Genomic DNA, 25,178 nt, shown 5'->3' with positions numbered 1-25,178 from the left:
CTCCATATTGACTGCAAGACCAATCCAGCAATTCCGAGAGGATCCACAGACCCTCTGAAAGAAGCAAACTGCTCCTGCAGGACCCAGGAGACATCTCAACTACTGTGAGTGCCCCGACTGCAGAAGTGGGAAAGGGAGACCCTTCTCTCCTGAACTCACACCCGCAGTGGAGAAACTGAAGGTCTGTTTGTGGAATAAGTTTCCTACCTTACCTGGAGCTGAGTCAATGTAGAGAACAGAGTGAAATACAAGGGTAGAGGAAGCAGCAGGAAGGCCCTGGGAGCTTGCTGGGTCTCCCAAGTAGGCCACTCCTGCCTGGTGCCACAGGGATCCACCGGGAGGGCTGTCAGAGGAGCGGGCGACAAGACTCCACACGAAGAAGGAAATCTCTAGCTGAACTGTGTAACAATTTGAATGGGTGAGAAGCTTCCTGGCCAGAACTCAGGAAAGGGTGCAAATCCTGTGTGTAGACTCCACCGGCAGGGGAAAAACCAAGCCCTTTTCTTTCACAGCTAGGAGGTGGGTAGCCTGGGGCAAGTTCTCAAGCTCATTTTGCCACCACCTAGAAACAGACATGAGGCTGTTGTGGGGGTTACAGTGGGAGTGAGACCAGCCCTTCAGTTTGCGTGGGAGCTGGGTGAGGCCTGTGACTGCCGGCTTTCCCCCACTTCCCTGACAACCTGCATGACTCAGCAAAGACAGCCATAATCCTCCTAGATACACAACTCCAGTGACCTGGGAATCTCACCCCAACCCCAACAGCAGCTGCAGCAAGACCTGCCCAGGGAGAGTCTGAACTCAGGCATGCCTAGCCCCATTCCCACCTGATGGAAGGGCTGCCTGCCCTTCCATCAGGCAGCAATCAGCACAAAAATAGAACATTAAACCACTAAATCTAAGAACCCTCACAGAGTCCACTGTACCCCCACCCCACCACTTCTACCAGAACAGGTGCTAGTATCCACAGCTGAAAGACTCATAGACAGTTCACATCACAGGCATCTGTGTAGACAACCCCCAGTACTAGCCCAGAGCTTGGCAGACTCGCTGGGTGGCTAGACCTAGAAAAGAGATGACAAACACTGCAGTTCGGCTCACAGGAACAAACACTCCCCTCTTTTCTCAGAAAAGAGGGGAGTGCTACATCAAGTGAATACCCTGTGGGACAAAATAATCTGGACAACAGCCATCAGCCCTGGACCTTCCCTCTGACAGAGCCTACCAAAATGGGAAGAAACCAGAGAACCAACCCTGGCAAAACAAGGCTCTTTAATACTCCCCCCAAAATCACACTAGTTCACCAACAATGGATCCACACTAAGAAGAAATCCCTGACTTATATGAAAAAGAATTCTGGAAGTCAGTAATTAAGCTAATCAGAAAGGCACCAGAGAAAAGTGAAGCCCAATGCAAGGAAATCCAAAAAACAATACAAGAAGTGAAGGGAGAAATATTCAAGAAAATAGATAGTTTAAAGAAAAAACAATAAAAATGTTGGAAACTCTGGACACGTGTTAGAAATGTGAAATGCTCTGAAAAATCTCATCAACAGAATTAAACTAGTAGAAAAAAGAAATTCAGAGCTCAAAGAAAAGGTCTTAGAATTAACCCAATCCAACAAAGACAAAGACAAAAGAATAAGAAAATATAAACAAACCCTCCAAGAAGTCTGGGATTATGTTAAATGACCAAATCTAAGAATTATTGATGTTCCTGAGAAAGAAGAGAATTCTAAAAACTTGGAAAACATATTTTGGGGAATAATCGAGAAAAACTTCCCTGGCTTTGCTAGAGACCTAGACACCCAAATACAAGAAGCACAAGTAACACCTGGGAAATTCATTATTCAAAAAAGATACTTGCACACACGTGTTTATAGCAACACAATGCACAATTCCAAAACAGTAGAACCAACCCAAATGTCCATCAATCAATGAGTGGATAAAGAAACTGTGGTATATATATATAATAGAATACTACTCAGCCATAAAAAAGAATGAATTAGCAGCATTTGCAGTGACCTGGATGAGACTGAAGACTGTTTATTCTAAGTGAAGTAACTCAGGAATGGAAAACCAAACATCGTATGTTCTCACAGATATATGGGAGCTCAGCTATGAGGACACAAAGGCATAAGAATGATACAATGGACTTCGGGGACTTGAGGGGAAGAGGGAGGGGATATGAGGGGTAAAATACTGCAAATATGGTGCAGTGTTTGCTGCTCAGGTGATGGGTACACCAACATCTCACAAATCACTACTAAGAACTTACTCATGTAACCAAATATCACCTGTACCCCAATAACTTATGGGAAATTAAAAATATATATAAATAAAAAATAAATAAAAAGAATGTAAGAGCTCATAGAGCTTTCAAATTAACCCCATCAGACAAGGACAAAGAAAAAAAATTGAAAGAACAAGGCTTCAAGAAATTTTGGATTATGTTAAATGGCCAAACCTAAAAACTATTGGTGTTCCTGAAGAGAAGGAGAAATCTAAAAGTCTAGAAAACTTATTTGAGAGCATATGTGAAAAAAAAACCTATCTGCCCTTGCTAGAGATCTAGACATCCAAATACAAGAAGATAAAAATAACACCTGAAAAAATCTTCACAAAAATATTATCACCTAGGCACATAGTCATCAGGTTGCCTAAAGTCAAGATGAAGGAAATAATCTTAAGAACTGTGAGACAAAACCATCAGTTAACTTATAAAGGAAAACCTATCAGATTAACAGTAGATTTCTCAGTAGAAACCTTACATGCCAGAAGGCATTGGGGTTCTATCTTTAGCCTCCTGAAACAAAATAATTGTCAGCCAAGAATTTTGTATCCATTAAAACTAAGCTTCATAAATGAAAGAGAAATAAAATATTTTTTGGATAAACAAATGCTGAGAGAATTTGCCACTACCAAGTCAGTACTACAAGAAATGCTAAAAGGTGTTCTAAAAATCTTGAAACAAAAACTTGAAATACACCAAAATAGAACCCCCTTATAGCATAAATCTCATAGAGCCTATACAGCAATAACAGAATAAAAAAATCAAGGTACTTAGGCAATAACTATCATAATGAATAGAACAGGACCTGACATCTCAGTACTAACATTGAATGTAAATGAACTAAATGTTCCACTTAAAAGATACAGAATAGCAGAATGAATAAAAATCCACCAACCAGGTATCTGCTGTCTTCAAGAGACTCACCTGATACGTAAGGACTCAAACAAACTTAAAGTAAAGTGGTGGAAGAAGGTATTAGATGCAAATGAAAACCAAAAGCAAGCAGCAATAGTTTTTCTTATACCAAGCAAAACGGACTTGAAGGCAAGAATAGTGAAAAAATGCAAAGAAGGACATTATATAATGATAAAAGGATTAATCCAACAGGAAAATATCACAATCCTAAATATATATGCATCTAACACTGGAGTTCCTAAATTATTAAACAATTACCGCTAGATCTAAGAAATGAGATAGACAGAAACACAATAACAGTGGGGAACTTCAGTACTCCACTGACAGCACTAGACAGGTCATCAAACCAGAAAGTCAACAAAGAAAAAAGTGGACTTAAACTATCCCCTACAACAAATGAACTTAACAGATATTAACTCCAACCAACAACTCCAGAATATACATTCTCTTCATCAACACATGGAACATTCTCCAAGATAGACCATATGATAGGTCACAAAACAAATCTTAATAAATTTAAGAAAATCAAAATTATATCAAGTGATCTCAGATCACAGAGGAGTTTAACTAGAAATTAAATACAAAAGAAACTCTCAGAACTGTACAAATATATGGAAATTAAATAATCTGCTCTTCAGTGATCTTTAGGTAAACACTGAAATCAAGATGGAAATTTTAAAACTCTTTAAACTGAATGATAATGGTGACACAGCTTATCAAAACCTCTGGGATATGGCAAAAATGATGCTAAGAGGAATGTTCATACCATTACATACCTACATCAAAAAGTCTGAAAGAGCACAAATAAACAATCTAAGGTCACACCTCAAGGAACTAGAGAAACAAGAACAAACCAAACCCAAACCCAGAAGAAGAAAATAAATAACAAAGATCAGAGCAGAACTAAATGAAAATGAAACAAAAAATACAAAAGATAAATGACACAAAGAGCTGCTGCTTTGAAAAGATAAACAAAATTGATAAGCCATTAACAACATTAACCAAGAAAAGATGAGAAGATCAAATAAGCTCAATTAGAAATGAAATGAGAGCTACTACAACTACTACTGCAGAAATACAAAAGATCATTCAAGGCTAATATGAACACCTTTATGCACACAAACTAGAAAATCTAGAGGAGATGAACAAATTCCTGGAAATATACAATCCTCCTAGATTAAATCAGGAAGAAATGGAAACTTTGAACAGACCAGTAACAAGTAGTGATATTGAAACAATAATAAAAATAATTGCCAATGAAAAAAAAAAAAATCAGGACCAGATGGATTCACAGCTGAATTCCATCAGACATTCAAAGAATAACTGTTACCAGTCTTATGGAAACTATCCCAAAAGAAAGAGAAAGTGGGAATCCTTCCTAAATCATTCTGTAAAGCCAGTATCACCCTAACACCAAAACCAAGAAAGGACATAACAAAAAAAGAAAACTACAGACCAATATCTCTGATGAACATAGTTGCAAAAATCCTCAACAAAATACTAGTTACCCAAATCCAATGGTGTATCAAAAAGATAATACCCATAATAAGTGGGTTACCACGCCTTAGTTCCATATTTATGCTATGAGGAGGATCTCTAGGTGAAAGATCTCTACAAGGAAATACCAGGGATGCAGTGATGACTTAACATACACAATTCAATAAGTGTGATATGATACATCACATAAACAGAATTACAAATGAAAATCATATGATCATCTCAATAGATGCAGAAAACATTTGACAAAATCCAGCATCATTTTATGATGAAAGCCCTCAGCACAAATGGCCTAGAAGAGACAACGTAATAAGAGCCATCTATCACAAACCCACAGCCAACATTATGATGAATGAGGAAAAGTTGAGAAATACTTCCCCAGTTCTCAGGGGGAGCATTTCTCCTGAGAACTGGAACAAGACAAGGATGCCCCCTTACATCACTTCGATTTGACATAGTACTGGAAGTCCTAGCCAAAGCAATCAGACAAGATAAACAAATAAAGGGCATCCAAATTGGTAAAGAGGAAGTCAAACTGTTGCTGTTCACTGATTATATGATTGTATACCTGGAAAACCCTAAAGATTCATCTAAAAACCCCTAGATCTGATAAATGAATTTGGTAAAGTTCCAGGATATAAAATCATCGTACACAAATCAGTAGCATTGCTATACATCAAGAAAGACCAAGTTTAGAATCAAATAATGAACTCAATCCCTTTTACAACAGTTGTAAAAATAAAGTAAAATATAAAATAAAAGAAAATATTTAGGAGTATACCCAGCCAAGGAGATGAATGATCTCTGCAAGAAAAAATACAAAACACTGCTGAAAGAAATCATTGATGACACAAACAAATGAAAACATATTCCATGCTCATGGAAGGGTAGAATCAATATTATGAGATGATCATACTGCCAAAGGCAATATACAGATTCAACGTAGTTCCCACCAAAATACCGTCATCATTCTTCACAGGACTAGAAAAAAAATCCTAATATTCATATGGAACCAAAAAAGAGGCTACATAGCCAAGGCAAGCCTAAGCAAAAAGAACAAATCTGGAGGCATCACATTACCAACTTCAAGTTATACCACAAGGCTGTAGTTACCAAAATGTCATGGTACTGGTATAAAAATAGGCACATAGACCAACAGAAGTGAATAGTGAACTCAGAAATAAAGCCAATACTTACAGCCAACTGATTTTTGACAAAGCATACAAAATATATGTAGAGGAAGTACACCCTATTCAGGAAGTGGTGCTGTGATAATTTGCAAGCCACATGTAGAAGAATGAAACAGGATCCTCATTCCTCACCTTATATAAAAATCAACTCTAGATAGATCAAATAGTTAAATCTAAGACTTGAAACCATAAAAATCCTAGAAGATAACATTGGAAAGATTCTTCTAGACATTGGCTTAGGCAAAGAGTTCATGATCAAGAATCCAAACACAAATACAACTAAAACAAAAATAAATAGATGGAACCTAATTAAACTAAAGTAAACTAATAAGCTTCTGCACAACAAAAGAAATAATTAGCAAAATAAACAGAAAACCCACAGAATGGGTGAAAATATTCCCAAACTACACATCTGATTAAGAACTAATATCCAGAATCTATGAGGAACTCAAACAAATCAGTAAGAGAAAAGCAAATAACCCCATCAAAAAGTGGCCAAAGGACATGAATAGACAATTCTCTAAAGAAGACATAAAAATGGTCAACAAATATATGAAAAAATGCTCAATATCGCTAACTATCAGAGAAATGCAAATCAAAACTACAATATGATACCACCTTACATCTGCAAGAATGGGCAAAATTAAAAAAAATAGATGTTGGCAAGGATGCAGTGAAAAGGGACTACCTTTACACTGCTGGTTAGAATGTAAACTAGTACAACTACTATGAAAAACAGTATGAAGATTTCTTAAAGAGCTAAAAGTAGAACTACCATTTGATCCAGCAATTCCACTACTGAGTATCAACATAGAGGAAAGGAAGTCATTATATGAAATAGAGACTTGCACATGCATGTTTGTAGCAGCACAATTCACAATTGCAAAAATATCTAAGAAGTATAAATGCCCATGAACCAATTAGTGGAAACAGAAAATGTGGCATATATATACCATGAAATACTACTCAGCCATAAAAAAGAATGAAATAATGGCATTTGCAGCAACCTGGATAAAGTTGAAGACCATTATTCTAAGCTAAGTGACTCAGAAATGGAAAAGCAAGTATCATATATTCTCATTTATAAGTGGGAGCTAAACTATGAGGATGCAAAGGGATAAGAAGGATAAAATGGACTTTGGGAACTTGGGGGAAGGGTAGGAGGGGGATGAGGGATAAAAGACTACACATTGGGTACAGGGTGCACTGCTTGGGTGATGGGTACAGCAACGTCTCAGAAATCACCAACAAAGAACTTACCCATGTAAACCAAAAACCACCAGTTTCCCAAAAACTATTGAAATAAAACTTTAAAAACAAAAACAAGAAATAATAACACACATTTTTCCAAATCTAGGGAAAGATATAAATATCCAGGTACAAGAAGGTCAGATCACCACACAGATTTGACCCAAATGAGGCATCTCAAAATGTATAATAATCAAACATTCAAAGGTCAAGGACAAAGAGAGGATACTAGAAATGAAAAAATAAAAGAAGAAAGAAAAATAAAAGAGCATATAGCACCTCCAATTTGTCTGGCAACAGACTTCTCAGCAAAAACCATATGGCCAGGAGGAAGTAGCATTACATATTCAAAGGGCTGAAGGGAAGTAACTGCCAAATAAAAATACTGTAATCAGCAAATGTTTCCTTCAAACATGAGGAAGAGATAAAGTGTTTCCCAGACAAACAAAAGTTGAGAAAATTCATAACCATTAGACCCATCTTAAAAGAAATGCTAACTGGTTTTTCTGATCTGAAAAGAAAGAATTATAAGAAAGCTATTGGAGGTATACTCACTGGTAAAAGTAAGTATATAGACAAATTCAGAGTATTTTAATACTGTAATTGTGGTGAGTAATCCACTCGTATATCTGGTATGAAGAAAAAAAGACAAATCTACCAAAAATAATTACAGCCACCTCTTAAGAGATAGGCAATAAAAAAGATATGAATTAAGACCACAAAAAGTCAAAATGGGGGAGTGATGGAGTAAGATTGTAGAGTTTTCAGTCTTTCTTTTGTTTGTTTTATTTTCTTTGTGATCAAAGTTAAGTTCTCATTTGTTTAAAGTAACTTATTATATGCATAAGAAAATTTTTTGGAAGCCTCAAGGTAACCACAAAGCAGAAACCTATAATAGATACAGTAAGTATAAAAAGCAGCAAATGAAAAGATACTACCAGAGGAAATCACTTAACCACAAGTGAATACAGTAAGAAAGAACAAAAAAGAACAATTACAAACCAACCAAAAACAAGTAATAAACTGGCAGCAGTAAGTCCTTACCTATCGATAATAACATTAAATATAAGTGGACTAAATTACTCAATTAAAAGATATACAGTGGCGGAATGGATAAAGGATAAAGACCCAACTATATGTTGCCTACAAGAAACTCATTTCACCTGTAAGGACACAGTCTGAAAGTGAAGGGAAGGAAAAAGATCTTCCACACAAATGGAAACAATAAAAAGAGCAGAAGTAGCTAAACTTATACAAGATAAAATATATTTTAAGTCAGAGACTGTAAAAACGAGAAAAAGGAGCTTCCTATATAAAGATAAAGGGGTGAATTCAACAAAAGGAGTAACAACTATAAATATCTATGCTTCCAACATTGGAGATCCCAAGCATATAATGCAAACACTAATAGATACAAAGCCCCGGAGATAGACAACAATAAAATAATAGTAGAGAACTTTAATACCCCTTTCAGTGATAGAAAGATGAGCCAGACAAAATCAACAGAAACATTGAAAGGTAAAAGACACTCTAGAGTTCCAAATAGACTTAATTGATATTTAGAGAATATTTAATCCAACTGCTACAGAATGCACATTCTTCTCATCAGCACATGAAATGTTCTCCAGGGTAGACCACATGTTAGGCCACAGGAAAAAAACTATCAAATTTCAAAATGTTGATATCATATCAAGTGCCTTTTCTGCCACAATGGAATAAAACTAGAAATCAATAACAAGAGGAATCTTGGAAACTATACAAACACATGTAAGTTAAGCAACATTCCTAAAGGATCATTGGTCAATGAAGAAATTAACAGAGAAGTTTAAAATTTTCTTAAAACAAATGAAAATGGAAACACAACATATCAAAATCTACAGCTAAGGGAGTTCTAAGAGGCAGGTTTATAGCAATGGATACCTATAGTAGCAAAGACTTGGAATCAACCCAAATGTCCATCTGTGACAGACTGGATTAAGAAAATGTGGCACATATACACCATGGAATACTATGCAGCCATAAAAAAGGATGAGTTTGCATCCTTTGTAGGGACATGGATGCAGCTGGAAACCATCATTCTTAGCAAACTATCACAAGAACAGAAAACCAAACACCGCATGTTCTCACTCATAGGTGGGAACTGAACAATGAGATCACTTGGACTCGGGAAGGGGAACATCACACACTGGGGCCTATCATGGGGAGGGGGGAGGAGGGAGGGATTGCATGGGGGAGTTATACATGATATAAACGTCATGCACATGTACCCTAGAACTTAAAGTATAATAAAAAAAAAAAAAAGAAATCAAGAACATTATATGGACACATGACATAGTGAAGCAAAATGTATGAGTGGTTCCAAAACTGATCTACAATTTCAACACAAACCCTATCAAAAACCAGCTGGCTTCTTTTGCAAAAATTGACATGCAGATCTTATTATTTATATGGAAGTGCAAGAGACTCAGAGAGAAACCAAAACAATCTTGAAAAAGAACAAAGTTGGAAGACACACTTCTTGATTCTAAAATTTTACTACAAAGTTATAGTAATCAAGACTGTGTGGTTCTGACATAAGGAAGGACATAGACATTAAAATTGAGAATCCAAAAAAAAAAAAAAAAGTAGTCATATTTCAAATATTTCAACCTAATAATGCAGCTCAAGAAATTAGAAAAGCAGAAACAAACCAAATCCAAAATTATTAAAAGGAAGGAAGGAACAAATATCAAAATTGATAATTTAAAAAATATAAAAGATTAAAATAAGTTATTCTTTTGAAAAGACAAAATCAACAAACCTTTATCTAGAGTAAGGAAAAAAGAAGACTCAAATAAATATAATCAAAAACAAAAACAGAGACATAACAACTGATAATATATAAATATAAAGGATCGTTAGAGACTATTATGAACAAATATACAGCAAAAAATGAGGAAAACCTAGGGGAAGTGAATACATTCCTCGATACATATAACATACCAAGAAGAATCAAGAAAAAATAGAAAACCTAAACAGATCAACAACAAGTAATAAGATCAAAGCAGTACTAAAAAGTCTCCCATCAAAGAAAGCCTAGGGCCTGAGAGCTTCACTGCTAAATTCTACCAAACATATAAAGAAGTACTATCAATTCTATTCAGACTATTTCAGAAAATAAAAAAGAACAGAATACTTCAAAACTCTTTCTACAAAGACAACATTACTCTGATACTAAAACCAGTTAAGGGCACAGTAAGAACAACAAAATCCTACAGGCTAATACCCCTACTGAACACATTAGCAAAAAATCCTCAACAAAGTACTAGCAAATGAAAGTACAACAATACATAAAAAAGATCATTCACCATGACTAAATGGGATCCACTCCAGAGATGCAAGGATGGGTCAACGTATGCAAATTAATAAATATGACATATTACATTAACAAAATCAAAGACAAAAACCATAGGTCATTTCAATAGATGCTGAAAAAGCATTAGACAAAATTCTACATCTTTTCATGATAAAAGCTCTCAACACAGCAAGCTTAAAGGAACATACCTCAAAACGAAGGCCAAAATAAAGGCTGTGGGTTTGTTATATATGGTTTCTTTCCTTTAATATCTGAAACAAGACCTCCACCACTTTTATTCAATGTAGTACTCAAAGTCCTGACCAGAGCAATCAGGTAAGAGAAAGAAATAATGGGCATCCACATTGGAAAGGAAGATTCAAATTATTCTTGTTCACAGATGACATGTTATGATATTTAGGAAAAGCTAAAGACATCATCAAAAAACTGTTAGAACTGCTAAATGAATTCAGTTAAGTTGAAAACACAAAATCAACATACAAAGATCAGTAGCACTGACATATACCAACAACAAACTGAAAAGGAATCAAGAATGCAATCAAATTTACAATAGCTACAAAAATGTAAAATAATTAGAAATAAATTTACCTCAAGAAGTAAAAGATGTCTACAAGAAACTATAAAGCATTAATGAAATAAATGGAAGAGGAAATTAAAAACGGAAAGATATTTATGCTCATAAATTGGAAGAATTCATGTTGTCAAAATGTCAATACTAACCAAAGCTATCTACAATTTCAATGCAATCCTTATTCAAAATATCAATGACATTCTTCACAGAAAAGGACAGAAACATCTGAAAGTATCTATAGTGCCACAAAAGACCTCAAATAGCCAGGGCAATCCTTAGCAAAAATAACAAGGCAGGGGACATCAAAATATACCTGTCTTCAAATTGTAGTACAATACTACAGTAACCAAACAGCATGGCACTGGCATAAAAACAGACACATAGACCAATGGAACAGAATAGAGAACCCAAATATAAATCCACATGTTCACAGCCAACTCATTTTCAACAAAGATGCCAAGAAAACCCATTGGAAAAGGAACAGTGTCTTCAATAAATGCTGCTGGAAAAACTGGATAATCATATGCAGGAAAGTGAAGCTAGACCCCTACCTCTCACTATATATATTAAAACAAACACAAAAATTGATGGAACGCTTAAATTTAAGCCTTGAAACTATGAAACTTCTAGAAGAAAGCATTGGGAAAACATTTCAGGACACTGGTGTGGGCAAAGACTTTTTGGGTAAGAATTCAAAAGCATAGTAAATAACAAAAACAAAAACAAAAATAAACAAACAAAATAAAAATAAAACAAAATACAAAAATAAACAAACAGGATTACATCAAGCTAAAAAGCCAATGCACCACAAAGAAGACTGAATGGGACTTACTTTCCTGTCCCTTTGTATGCCTTATAATTTTTTTGGAAAACTGGTCATTTAAATGTTAAATTGTGGCAACTCCAGGAGTCTGAGTCTGCTTTCTCCTTAAGATTTATTGCTGCTTACTATGGATTGTAGTTGTGTCTTTGGTAGTGACTTTTCTAAACTATTTCTGTGAAGAGTGTGTTACTTGTCAACGTGGTGAAGGTCACTAAACAACTGCGACAACAACATCCTTCCACAGCTAGCCCACTCGGTGTGTGTATTGGGGCACACTTTCAATGCGTAGGCCACCCACACCTTGGTCCTGGTCATGGATTTTTGCTTGCACTGAGGTTGAAAGTCAGGCAGAGAGGCAAGCTCGGGGCCACCTGAGGTCTTTCTTGACCTGTCTCTTGTTTTTGAAAAGACCAAAGGCACATCTATGAGCTACAACTGTGTCAACTTGCACCATTATTTTTGTTGTCATTATGTCATTTTCCAATCTCAGCTTTTAGGGAACCCACGAGAAGCTTTCTTTTTTTTTTTTTTTTTTTTATTATACTTCAAGTTCTAGGGTACATGTGCATGACGTTTATATCATGTATAACTCCCCCATGCAATCCCTCCCTCCTCCCCCCTCCCCATGATAGGCCCCAGTGTGTGATGTTCCCCTTCCCGAGTCCAAGTGATCTCATTGTTCAGTTCCCACCTATGAGTGAGAACATGCGGTGTTTGGTTTTCTGTTCTTGTGATAGTTTGCTAAGAATGATGGTTTCCAGCTGCATCCATGTCCCTACAAAGGATGCAAACTCATCCTTTTTTATGGCTGCATAGTATTCCATGGTGTATATGTGCCACATTTTCTTAATCCAGTCTGTCACAGATGGACATTTGGGTTGATTCCAAGTCTTTGCTATTGTGAATAGTGCCGCAATAAACATACGTGTGCATGTGTCTTTGTAGTAGAGTAATTTATAATCCTTTGGGTATATACCCAGTAGTGGGATGGCTGGGTCATATGGTACATCTAGTTCTAGATCCTTGAGGAAACGCCATACTGTTTTCCATAATGGTTGAACTAGTTTACAATCCCACCAACAGTGTAAAAGTGTTCCTATTTCTCCACATCCTCTCCAACACCTGTTGTTTCCTGACTTCTTAATGATTGCCATTCTAACTGGTGTGAGATGGTATCTCATTGTAGTTTTGATTTGCATTTCTCTGATGGCGAGTGATGACGAGCATTTTTTCATGTGTCTGTTGGCTGTATGGATGTCTTCTTTTGAGAAATGTCTGTTCATATCCTTTCCCCACTTTTTGATGGGGTTGTTTGTTTTTTTCTTGTATATTTGTTTGAGTTCTTTGTAGATTCTGGATATTAGCCCTTTGTCAGATGAGTAGGTTGCAAAAATTTTTTCCCATTCTGTAGGTTGCCTGTTCACTCTGATGGTAGTTTCTTTAGCTGTGCAAAAGCTCTTTAGTTTAATGAGATCCCATTTGTCAATTTTGGCTTTTGCTGCCGTTGCTTTTGGTGTTTTAGACATGAAGTCCTTGCCCATGCCTATGTCCTGAATGGTACTACCTAGATTTTCTTCTAGGGTTTTTATGGTATTAGGTCTAACATTTAAGTCTCTAATCCATCTTGAATTAATTTTCGTATAAGGGGTAAGGAAAGGATCCAGTTTCAGCTTTCTACTTATGGCTAGCCAATTTTCCCAGCACCATTTATTAAATAGGGAATCCTTTCCCCATTTCTTGTTTCTCTCAGGTTTGTCAAAGATCAGATGGCTGTAGATGTGTGGTATTATTTCTGAGGACTCTGTTCTGTTCCATTGGTCTAGATCTCTGTTGTGGTACCAGTACCATGCTGTTTTGGTTACTGTAGCCTTGTAGTATAGTTTGAAGTCAGGTAGCGTGACGCCTCCAGCTTTGTCCTTTTGACTTAGGATTGTCTTGGCAATGCGGGCTCTTTTTTGGTTCCATATGAACTTTAAAGCAGTTTTTTCCAATTCTGTGAAGAAAGTCATTGGTAGCTTGATGGGGATGGCATTGAATCTATAAATCACCTTGGGCAGTATGGCCATTTTCACGATATTGATTCTTCCTATCCATGAGCATGGTATGTTCTTCCATTTGTTTGTGTCCTCTTTGATTTCACTGAGCAGTGGTTTGTAGTTCTCCTTGAAGAGGTCCTTTACATCCCTTGTAAGCTGGATTCCTAGGTATTTTATTCTCTTTGAAGCAATTGTGAATGGAAGTTCATTCCTGATTTGGCTCTCTGCTTGTCTGTTACTGGTGTATAAGAATGCTTGTGATTTTTGCACATTAATTTTGTATCCTGAGACTTTGCTGAAGTTGCTTATCAGCTTAAGGAGATTTTGGGCTGAGACGATGGGGTTTTCTAAATATACAATCATGTCATCTGCAAACAGGGACAATTTGACTTCTTCTTTTCCTAACTGGATACCCTTGATTTCTTTCTCTTGCCTGATTGCCCTAGCCAGAACTTCCAACACTATGTTGAATAGGAGTGGTGAGAGAGGGCATCCCTGTCTTGTGCCAGTTTTCAAAGGGAATTTTTCCAGTTTTTGCCCATTCAGTATGATATTAGCTGTGGGTTTGTCATAAATAGCTCTTATTATTTTGAGGTACGTTCCATCAATACCAAATTTATTGAGCGTTTTTAGCATAAGGGCTGTTGAATTTTGTCAAAAGCCTTTTCTGCATCTATTGAGATAATCATGTGGTTCTTGTCTTTGGTTCTGTTTATATGCTGGATTACGTTTATTGATTTGCGAATGTTGAACCAGCCTTGCATCCCAGGGATGAAGCCCACTTGATCATGGTGGATAAGCTTTTTGATGTGCTGCTGAATCCGGTTTGCCAGTATTTTATTGAGGATTTTTGCATCGATGTTCATCAGGGATATTGGTCTAAAATTCTCTTTTTTGTTGTGTCTCTGCCAGGCTTTGGTATCAGGATGATGTTGGCCTCATAAAAAGAGTTAGGGAGGATTCCCTCTTTTTCTATTGATTGAAATAGTTTCAGAAGGAATGGTACCAGCTCCTCCTTGTACCTCTGGTAGAATTCAGCTGTGAATCCATCTGGTCCTGGACTTTTTTTGGTTGGTAGGCTATTAATTGTTGCCTCAATTTCAGAGCCTGCTATTGGTCTATTCAGGGATTCAACTTCTTCCTGGTTTAGTCTTGGAGAGTGTAAGTGTCCAGGAAATTATCCATTTCTTCTAGATTTTCTAGTTGATTTGCGTAGAGGCATTTATAGTATTCTCTGATGGTTGTTTGTATTTCTGTGGGGTCGGTGGTGATATCCCCTTTATCATTTTTTATTGCGTCTATTTGATTCTTCTCTCTTTTCTTCTTTATTAGTCTAGCTAGCGGTCTGTCAATTTTGTTGATCTTTTCAAAAAACCAACTCCTGGATTCATTGATTTTTTGGAGGGTTTTTTGTGTCTCTATCTCCTTCAGTTCTGCTCTGATCTTAGTTATTTCTTGCCTTCTGCTAGCTTTTGAATGTGTTTGCTCTTGCCTCTCTAGTTCTTTTAATTGTGATGTTAGAGTGTCAATTTTAGATCTCTCCTGCTTTCTCTTGTGGGCATTTAGTGCTATAAATTTCCCTCTACACACTGCTTTAAATGTGTCCCAGAGATTCTGGTATGTTGTATCTTTGTTCTCATTGGTTTCAAAGAACATCTTTATTTCTGCTTTCATTTCGTTATGTACCCAGTAGTCATTCAGGAGCAGGTTGTTCAGTTTCCATGTAGTTGAGCGGTTTTCATTGAGTTTCTTAGTCCTGAGTTCTAGTTTGATTGCACTGTGGTCTGAGAGACAGTTTGTTATAATTTCTGTTCTTTTACATTTGCTGAGGAGTGCTTTACTTCCAATTATGTGGTCAATTTTGGAATAAGTGCGATGTGGTGCTGAGAAGAATGTATATTCTGTTGATTTGGGGTGGAGAGTTCTATAGATGTCTATTAGGTCCGCTTGGTGCAGAGATGAGTTCAATTCCTGGATATCCTTGTTAACTTTCTGTCTTGTTGATCTGTCTAATGTTGACAGTGGAGTGTTGAAGTCTCCCATTATTATTGTATGGGAGTCTAAGTCTCTTTGTAGGTCTCTAAGGACTTGCTTTATGAATCTGGGTGCTCCTGTATTGGGTGCATATATATTTAGGAGAGTTAGCTCTTCCTGTTGAATTGATCCCTTTACCATTATGTAATGGCCTTCTTTGTCTCTTTTGATCTTTGATGGTTTAAAGTCTGTTTTATCAGAGACTAGGATTGCAACCCCTGCTTTTTTTTGTTCTCCATTTGCTTGGTAGATCTTCCTCCATCCCTTTATTTTGAGCCTATGTATGTCTCTGCATGTGAGATGGGTCTCCTGAATACAGCAGACTGATGGGTCTTGACTCTTGATCCAGTTTGCCAGTCTGTGTCTTTTAATTGGAGCATTTAGTCCATTGACATTTAAGGTTAATATTGTTATGTGTGAACTTGATCCTGTCATTATGATATTAACTGGTTATTTTGCTCGTTAGTTGATGCAGTTTCTTCCTAGCCTCGATGGTCTTTACATTTTGGCATGTTTTTGCAATGGCTGGTACCGCTTGTTCCTTTCCATGTTTAGGGCTTCCTTCAGGGTCTCTTGTAAGGCAGGCCTGGTGGTGACAAAATCTCTAAGCATTTGCTTATCTGTAAAGGATTTTCTTTCTCCTTCACTGATGAAGCTTAGTTTGGCTGGATATGAAATTCTGGGTTGAAAATTCTTTTCTTTAAGAACGTTGAATATTGGCCCCCACTCTCTTCTGGCTTGTAGAGTTTCTGCCGAGAGGTCTGCTGTTATTCTGATGGGCTTCCCTTTGTGGGTAACCCGACCTTTCTCTCTGGCTGCCCTTAAGATTTTTTCCTTCATTTCAACTTTGGTGAATCTGGCAATTATGTGTCTTGGAGTTGCTCTTCTGGAGGAGTATCTTTGTGGCGTTCTCTGTATTTCCTGAATTTGAATGTTGGCCTGCCCTACTAGGTTGGGGAAGTTCTCCTGGATGATATCCTGAAGAGTGTTTTCCAACTTGGTTCCATTTTCCCCCTCACTTTCAGGCACCCCAATCAGACGTAGATTTGGTCTTTTTACATAATCCCATACTTCTTGCAGGCTTTGTTCATTTCTTTTTCTTCTTTTTTCTTTTGGTTTCTCTTCTCACTTCATTTCATTCATTTGATCCTCAATCGCTGATACTCTTTCCTCCAGTTGATCGAGTCGGTTACCGAAGCTTGTGCATTTGTCACGTATTTCTCGTGTCATGGTTTTCATCTCTGTCATTTCGTTTATGATCTTCTCTGCATTAATTAGTCTAGCTGTCAATTCTTCCACTTTTTTTTCAAGATTTTTAGTTTCTTTGCGCTGGGTACGTAATTCCTCCTTTAGCTCTGAGAGGTTTGATGGACTGAAGCCTTCTTCTCTCATCTCGTCAAAGTCATTCTCTGACCAGCTTTGATCCGTTGCTGGCGATGGGCTGCGCTCCTTTGCAGGGGGAGATGCGCTCTTATTTTTTGAATTTCCAGCTTTTCTGCCCTGCTTCTTCCCCATCTTTGTGGTTTTATCTGTCTCTGGACTTTGATGATGGTGACGTACTGATGGGGTTTTGGTATAGGTGTCCTTCCTGTTTGATAGTTTTCCGTCTGACAGTCAGAAGGACTGTCTGTTGGTCTGTTAGAGATTGCTTGAGGTCCACTCCAGACCCTGTTTGCCTGGGTATCAGCAGCAGAGGTTGCCGAAGATAGAATATTGCTGAACAGCGAGTGTACCTGTCTGATTCTTTCTTTGGAAGTTTCCTCTCAGGGGTGACGCCACCCTGTGAGGTGTGGAGTATCAGACTGCCCCTAGTGGGGGATGTCTCCCAGCTAGGCTACTCAGGGGTCAGGGACCCACCTGAGCAGGCAGTCTGTCCGTTCTCAGATCTCAACCTCCGCGTTAGGAGATCCACGGCTCTCCCCAAAGCTGTCAGACAGAGTCGTTCGCGTCTGCAGCGGCCCCGCTCTTTCCCCTAATGGACTGCAGCTGTGCGCTGTCCGCAGAGGTAGAGTCTACAGAGACAGGCAGGCTTCCTTGAGCTGCTGTGAGCTCCACCCAGTTCGAGCTTCCCAGCGGCTTTGTTTACCTACTTAAGCCTCAGCAATGGCGGGCGCCCCTCCCCCAGCCTCGCTGCTGCCTTGCGGATAGATCGCCGCAGAGGGCTGTGTTAGCAGTGAGGGAGGCTCCGTGGGCGTGGGACCCTCCCGGCCAGGTGTGGGATATATTCTCCTGGTGTGCCTGTTTCCTTAAAGCGCAGTATTGGGGTGGGAGTTACCCGATTTTCCAGGTGTTGTGTGTCTCAGTTCCCCTGGCTAGGAAAAGGGATTTCCTTCCCCCTTGCGCTTCCAGGTGAGGCGATGCCTCGCCCTGCTTCAGCTCACGCTGGTCAGGCTGCAGCAGCTGACCCGCACCGATTGTCCGGCACTCCCTAGAGAGATGACCCCAGTACCTCAGTTGAAAATGCAGAAATCACCGGTCTTCTGTGTCGCTCGCGCTGGGAGTTGGAGACTGGAGCTGTTCCTATTCGGCCATCTTGCTCCGCCCCCCGAGAAGCTTTCATTCCTGTGTAACTGATGCAGTGGTAAGGAATCCTGTAGTGCTGGCTTCTGCTTCACAATTATAAGCAAGACTTTACCAAGTGAAAAACAAAGTGTGAATCTTGTGTTATGCATCCCTTGACTTGTGAGTTGTGTTTGGTTGAAAATCTTTCTCATGTGAAAATCTTTCACAACCCAGTCGAGCTCACAAATAATTTTGCAAACTGTTGTGTGGTTGAGCTGTTTGCCATGGTTAAATAAATATGAGGAGAATTGGTCAGCTAGATGTGATCCAGACCAGTGACATTTCAACAACTCAATAGGGGCCAACATAGTAGCTCAGCCTGTAATCCCAGTATGCTAGGAGGCTGAGGTGGGAGGATCACTTGAGGCCAGGAGAGTTCGAGACCAGCTTGGGCTACATGGCAAAACCCCGTCTCTACTAAAAATACAAGGAATTAGCCAGGTGTGGTGGAACGTGCCTGTAATCTCAGCTACTCGGGAGGCTGAGGCAGGAGATTCTCTTGAACCTGGGAGGCAGAGGTTGCAGCAGTGAGCCAAGATCACACCACCGCACACAAGCCTGGGCAACAGAGTGAGACTCCCAAAATAAATAAATAAATAAATAAATAAAAACTTAAAAAAAAAAAACACAATGCAGTAGAGCCAGATATCACCTGTGATCATTGCCAATCAGTATACAGGTTTCACCTACTCTGTGTCACCCGCTTCCTGGAGTCGAGGCAGAGGATTAAGATGCAGGTGGCATATGGCTTCTGGACAGCAGCTCCCCATCCACTAGCTACTATCTTCTGTGTGTGATGAGTGGGGTCTCCTGTGAGGAGACACTCAAGATCACCCCGTTGTTGGATCAGGCAGCATGACTCTCTTCACCTGCAGCTTTCTTGACCTGGCCAGTGCTGTGCTAGTGTGGACAGATACAGTGACGCTCTTCCAGGGCCTGGTCCTGCTATGCTCTGAGAACATGGATTGGGACACAGTCAGAGCAGGTTTTGTAGAATCAGTCTCCCTGACTTGGGACTAAACTTTCTATTCTGTCATCTGGCAACAATGCGAGGTTCTTGCCTATATCGTGCAGCCACAGTCTTCTCAGTCAAACTCAAAGCTCTCACTTTTGCATACTTCACCTGTCCTGCACTATTCAATATTCATTCTTACAGCCACGAGATATTATTTGCTCTTTCAGATTAGTTATTGCCAGGAAATTGATTAAGAGTGACCACCTAGTATCACCCAAGTGCTGGCGAAATATCTCACTCTAGAACACCAAGAAGGATAATCAGATGGAGACAAAAATGATCAAGGGGTGGAAGAATGGTCCAACCTCTATCTCATTGAGGCAGAAACATGTGATCTCCCAGGGAAGTGTTTAAAAATTTGGTCTAGAATGGTATTCCAGTCTGATAAGACATGAGTGTGTGTGGTGGGGCTGCAGATGTAGGGCAGTGGGCCCTGTGGAAACCTTGGCTCTGGCTCAGCTGGAACCAGGGCTGACAAGGCTGAGAAATGCAAGCAGGGCTGGGCTGGGCATGACCAGGCTGGGGCCTCAGGACTTGGATCTCTGTCTTTTCTGCCCTTTTCTTACAATACTCATTGTCCATCCCAGGTCAAAATGGTTGATAAAAATTGCCTTTATTTTTTTTTTTGTCATTTTTTCCCCTTGGTTCCCAGAGTATAACTGCTGAGGTATTACACAACAAAAGAACAGATATCTTAGTTATTTTTCTGAACAATGGAGAACCGCTCTTTGACTGGGTGAAGGAGGGGAGAGTGAGAGCCGAGATGTCCGCAGGTCTTTTCTCAGTTCGCTGTGGGAGGCGAAGACAGAATCATCCAAGGACACCAGTCTCCTGAGGACACCCAGAACCTGTGGGTTCTGAAGAAGCAGCTTTCAAAGCTAGTGGCAGAAGGTAGCTCCTCTCCTGCCTGTGGCTTGCACTGGCCTTGAGAGTATAGGGCAGAAGGATGGCAGATGAGTGACTCCGCATCCAGAGCTGCCTCCCTTTAATCCAGGATCCTGCCCTTCCTGTCCTGTAGGAGTGCCTGTCGGTCGCCAGTGTGGGGTGAGACAAGTTCGTCCCACAGGGCTGTCTGAGCAGATGAGATTAAGGCCTGGGTCTCTGTTCAGTTAACTCCTGTGGGCACAGGGGCTGGGAAGAGCAAAGGCAGGGGTGCCTACAGTCAGCACCATGCTGGGCCTGCCGTGGAGGGGAACTCTGCCCTGGGTGCTGCTGCTGCTTCTCTTAGGCTTCCAGCTCCCGCTGATCCATGCCTGGCATTTCCACAAGCAAAGGGACTGTGACGAATACAATGTCATGGCTCGTTACCTCCCTGCCACAGTGGAGTTTGCCGTGCACACATTCAACCAACAGAGCAAGGACCATTATGCCTACAGACTGGTGCAAATCTTGAATTCCTGGAAGGAGCAGGTTGGTGACCACATACCCTCCTGCCCTGGCATCTGGTATATGCTGCTCAGTGAAAAATGGGAGTGGGGTGGGAGCGGAGGGTCTTATTGAAGAGTCTTGTTCACCAATTGTAGTCCATACTTAAGAAAATACAAGGTAGTTTAGTTAATTTTTGATTTTGAAAACATCTAAGTTAGAAATTTTAAATAATTTGATGCTAATTGACTCTCGCGCAAAACATATTGTTTAATCTCCATCTTTTTATGACATTATTTAACTGAAGAATGACTCCAAAATGAGGACTACCAAGACAATGAAGATACAGAATAAGGAAAAGGGCTGAACAGGAAATGTTAATAGAGAGAAATTGAGAAATATTTCCAAAAAACGTAATAAAAAAGAGATAATTTTAAAAAATAAAAATTTAAAAAGAAAACAGTAAGGGTTCAGGAGCTATTGCTTATTAGAAACCCCTACCAGTCCCGAAAGACCTCTGGGTGGTCAGTTCCTCTTTGCTGATTTCCACCGTCTCTGGGCTCCTTGGTGTGTCTGCACTTAACAAACTGAAGGTTGTTTTACACTCTTCCTCAGACCACAGGTCTTAATCCTAAATGTTCTCCTTTTAATGAAGTTACTACAGAATGCAATCAGGAATGCACTGTTCATCTGTGCTGCAGGCATGAACAATGAAAATAGTCATCAAGAAGAGGACTTTTTTTTTTTTTTTTTGAGATGGAGTCTAGCTCTGTCGCTAGGGCTGGAGTGCAGTGGCGCCATCTCCGCTCACTGCAAGATCCGCCTCCCGGGTTCAAGTGATTCTCCTGCCTCAGCCTCCTGAATAGCTGGGATTAACAGGCACCCGCTACATGCCTGGCTAATTTTTTGTATTTTTAGTAGAGATGGGGTTTCACTATGTTGGTCAGGCTGGTCTTGAATTCCTGACCTCGTGACCCACCTGCCTTGGCCTCCCAAAGTGCTGGGATTACAGGCATGAGCCACCGTGCCCAGCTAAGTAGAGGACTTCTAGTTGGGTGGAGAGGCAAAAATGCTCTTTCTCCCTCATTATTGAAACGCTGCAAGAAGAGCAAAAGGACCCCAACCCTGCACTGAGCTTAAGCCTCCGGAAAGACCCTGTGCAAGGCCCTGGCTGATTCTCTGACCCCTGCTCTCTGGACTGGAGTCTGCCACATGGGCTCTTGGATGTGACAATTCCAGAGTCAGTTTTGGAGTTGGGGAAATGGACAGATAGAGAGAAAGGAGATGGAATGAAGTGAAACTGAATGGAGTGAGAAGAAGAGCAAAGTGCACTTTGCAATAGGGCAGATGGTGTCTTCTTTCCTTCTTCTCTTCTCTCTTCTCTCTGTTTTTTTCTTTTCTTTTCTTTTCTTTTTTCTTTTCTTTCTGAGATGGAGTCTCACACTGTCAATCAGGCTGGAGTGCAATTGTATGATCTCAGCTCACTGCAACCTCTGCCTCCCAAGTTCAAAGGATTCTCCTGCCTCAGCCTCTCTCCTGAGTAGCTGGGATTACAGGCACCTGTCACCATGCCCAGTTAACTTTTGTATTTTTAGGAGAGATGGGTTATCACCATGTTTGCCAGGCTGGTCACGAACTCCTGACCTTGTGATCCACCCGCCCCGGCTTCCAAAAGTGTTGAGATTACAGGTGTGAGCCACCATGCCCGACCCCAGATGGTGTTTCTTGAAGCCATTTTCCCAAGGATGTGTGCCTGTGTGTAGCGGGAGTGCTGGGTGGCATTCTTGCTTTTTTTTTTTTTTTTCCTGGAGGTCAGGGAAGGTTTGACAACACGCTGTAGATGAGGCTCCCTCTGTCCCAGGGCTGAGGTTACCCTGAAAGCCTGTGGAGAGCCAACACCCTCCCCAGGGACATAGCGCCATCTTCTGGAAATGCAGCTGCAGGTTCAGACACTGACTGAGAGTGAAGCTGGGCTCTCACAATGGGAGACTGGGAAGTGCATCAGGAAACAGGGATACATTCATGGGTTATGACTCAGCCTGTGTCTGCCCTGGGGCCACCATGCCCATCCGCTTTTTGCTCTTAACTCCCCAATCTAAGGAAGATCTCCTGACTCCAGGCCCATGGACGAGCTCCCTAATGGAGAAGAGTGTTGGGACTTCTCCCACACAAATGACATCTTCACCAGCAGCTACTTAGGGGCAAAAAGGAGGGCGTGATCACATTAATCTCTCTGTGTGCAATAGTTAGAGTCCAAGACCGTATTCTCAATGGAGCTACTGCTGGGGAGAACTAGGTATGGGAAGTTTGAAGATGACATTGACAACTGCCCTTTTCAAGAGAGCCCAGAGCTGAACGATGTAAGAAAAGACACCAGCTTCCCTCCTGGGCACTGCTGTGGATACCATAGAGGGTGTGGTGTGGGCACGGGTGCAGCTGACAAAGAGACTTAGAGGAGTGAGCCCATAGCAGCCTCTACCAGGCTGCCCGCCTTGTGCCTTAGTGGGGAGCGCAGAGGGGCAGGCAGCCAGGGGTCCACTTGCAGGCTCCTGGCCAATCTGAGTTTCTCAGCTCTGCCCTGTCACGCCACTGCAGCTGCCTGCATCCAGGGCACATTGGCCTTCAGACTCCTCTTTCCCCCTGGGCTCCCAGTCTCTTGGGTCCAGTAAGAAGCTGTCCCCTCTCTGCTCTTCCTCCCCTGCCTTCTGGAAGAACCTGGAATCTGACATCACCTCTGTCTGTGGATGCAGTTCTCAGGGTGTCCCTACCCTCCCCTAGACCCAAGAGTGGTGGAGGCCAAGAAGGACCCCCACTACCCTCCCCCCAGGCCCTGGCCAGAGCCCTTCTGAGCTGCAGCACCTGCTCTAGGGGACAAGCTCCAAGTAAAGCCTGGCTCTGCGAAAAGCCTTCCTATGCTTAATCAACTCCTTTACTGTAATATTAACAAATAGGTAGCTAATTGCTTAAATCTGGGAACTGCTTCCACTGGGACAACACATTCTCCTGCTGCTCTTGGGTGCAGGGATCACACCAGGACAGCAGCCCGGGGTTCCCCTGAGGGCCACTGCTAGGGAGTGGGACACATGGCACGACTGCCCCTGGGTCAGAAGAGAGCTGCAGTTCAGCTCAAACCTCCAAAACAGCCCAGGACTCAGGCTTGGGGGCAGCACCTGATGGCCAGAGCCCCTGTCTTCCCACTGCTTGACCTGGGAAAGGGCAATGTGGAGAGGAAGCCATTGTTCAGAGCTTGAGCCAGGAGCTTCCTGAGCCTCCCTGATCCATCGTCCCTTCCTGTGCTTGTTCTCTCAGACTTTCACCTGCTTCTTCACCATCAGCACCAGGCCATGGAGGACACACTTCAGCCTCCTGAACAAGACCTGCTTGGAGGGATTCCACTAAGTGAAACCTACTCACAGGCCTGGCCATGTGCTGCTCCCACATGCCGTGGACATCAGCATTTCTCTCCTGACGACTCTTCAGTGGCTGAGCAGCTTTGTACTTGTTTGCTTTCCTATTTCGCACATGCTTGAGATCTTAGACCAGCGTTTTAGAAAATCCACACATCTTGAGCCTAATCATGTAGTATAGATCATTAAACATCAGCATGCTAAGAAACTTTGTGTGCTATAGTTCTTGATAAAAGGGGCTGCGTGTTTGATGGAGTTATTCTCAGCAGGGCAAACAAGTATGATCTGGGTAGATGGACTCCTGAGCCAGCTCCAGGTGGCACAAGTGATACATGTGAGCTGCTGTCTCAGGGCTCACAGCCAATAACCCATGTGGCCAGAGGTGCAATGACTCTCTCCTCTCAGGCACCTCATGTGCTTGGATGAGCTCAGACGTGGCCTTGGGCTCCCCTGGACTTGTGGCCTCTGCTCTTGAAGTGTGGCTCACGTGCCTTTCCTGATCCATGGCAGGTTGGTGGGTGGAAGAAAGACTTCTAGGCTCACCCTCGTAAAGTGGTCCTGACGTGTGAGGCAGCAGTAGCACCTTTGGAAAATCTCTTAGAAATGTTGAACCTCAGGGCCTACTCACCTTTGGAAAATAAGTCTGCATTCTTGCAAATCTGCAGGGGTTCATGAACCTGGATAATAACATAAGAAACATGAAAGAGCAGCATCAAGTAGAATGGAAGATACATAAGATATAAAGGTATAGGATTTGTTCAAGAAAGAAATCAAGACCAAGCTACTTTCCCCCAGAGGGGAGGGATTTTCCAGTATGGGATGTGTAGATGCATGGGAGAGGTAGGAAGGGAGTGAGAGGACTTTGTACTTA

The 25,178-nt window shown here is 40.9% G+C and overlaps 1 protein-coding gene across 3 annotated transcripts; it reads left to right on the top strand.

Annotated features, from left to right (window-relative positions):
* LOC117068223 (cystatin-9-like) lies at positions 1–24,510 on the top strand. Of its 3 annotated transcripts, XM_033185314.1 has the most exons (3): positions 20,465–20,949; positions 23,151–23,260; positions 24,210–24,510. In XM_033185314.1, exons 1-3 carry the CDS (start codon positions 20,706–20,708, stop codon positions 24,297–24,299), a joined length of 444 nt encoding a protein of 147 aa, XP_033041205.1. In that variant the 5' UTR covers positions 20,465–20,705; the 3' UTR covers positions 24,300–24,510. The 3 variants fall into 3 exon arrangements, 2 of the variants coding, with proteins under 2 accessions (XP_033041205.1, XP_033041204.1); XR_004431028.1 differs by lacking the exons at positions 20,465–20,949; positions 23,151–23,260 and adding an exon at positions 1–181; XM_033185313.1 differs by lacking the exon at positions 23,151–23,260 and having other exon boundaries at positions 20,465–20,945.
* Positions 24,511–25,178: the final 668 nt, after the last annotated feature.

This window comes from Trachypithecus francoisi, unplaced genomic scaffold, assembly GCF_009764315.1.
Source record: "Trachypithecus francoisi isolate TF-2019V2 unplaced genomic scaffold, Tfra_2.0 Lachesis_group21, whole genome shotgun sequence".
Classification (NCBI taxonomy): domain Eukaryota; kingdom Metazoa; phylum Chordata; class Mammalia; order Primates; family Cercopithecidae; genus Trachypithecus; species Trachypithecus francoisi.
This window is presented reverse-complemented; position numbering and strand designations above follow the sequence as displayed.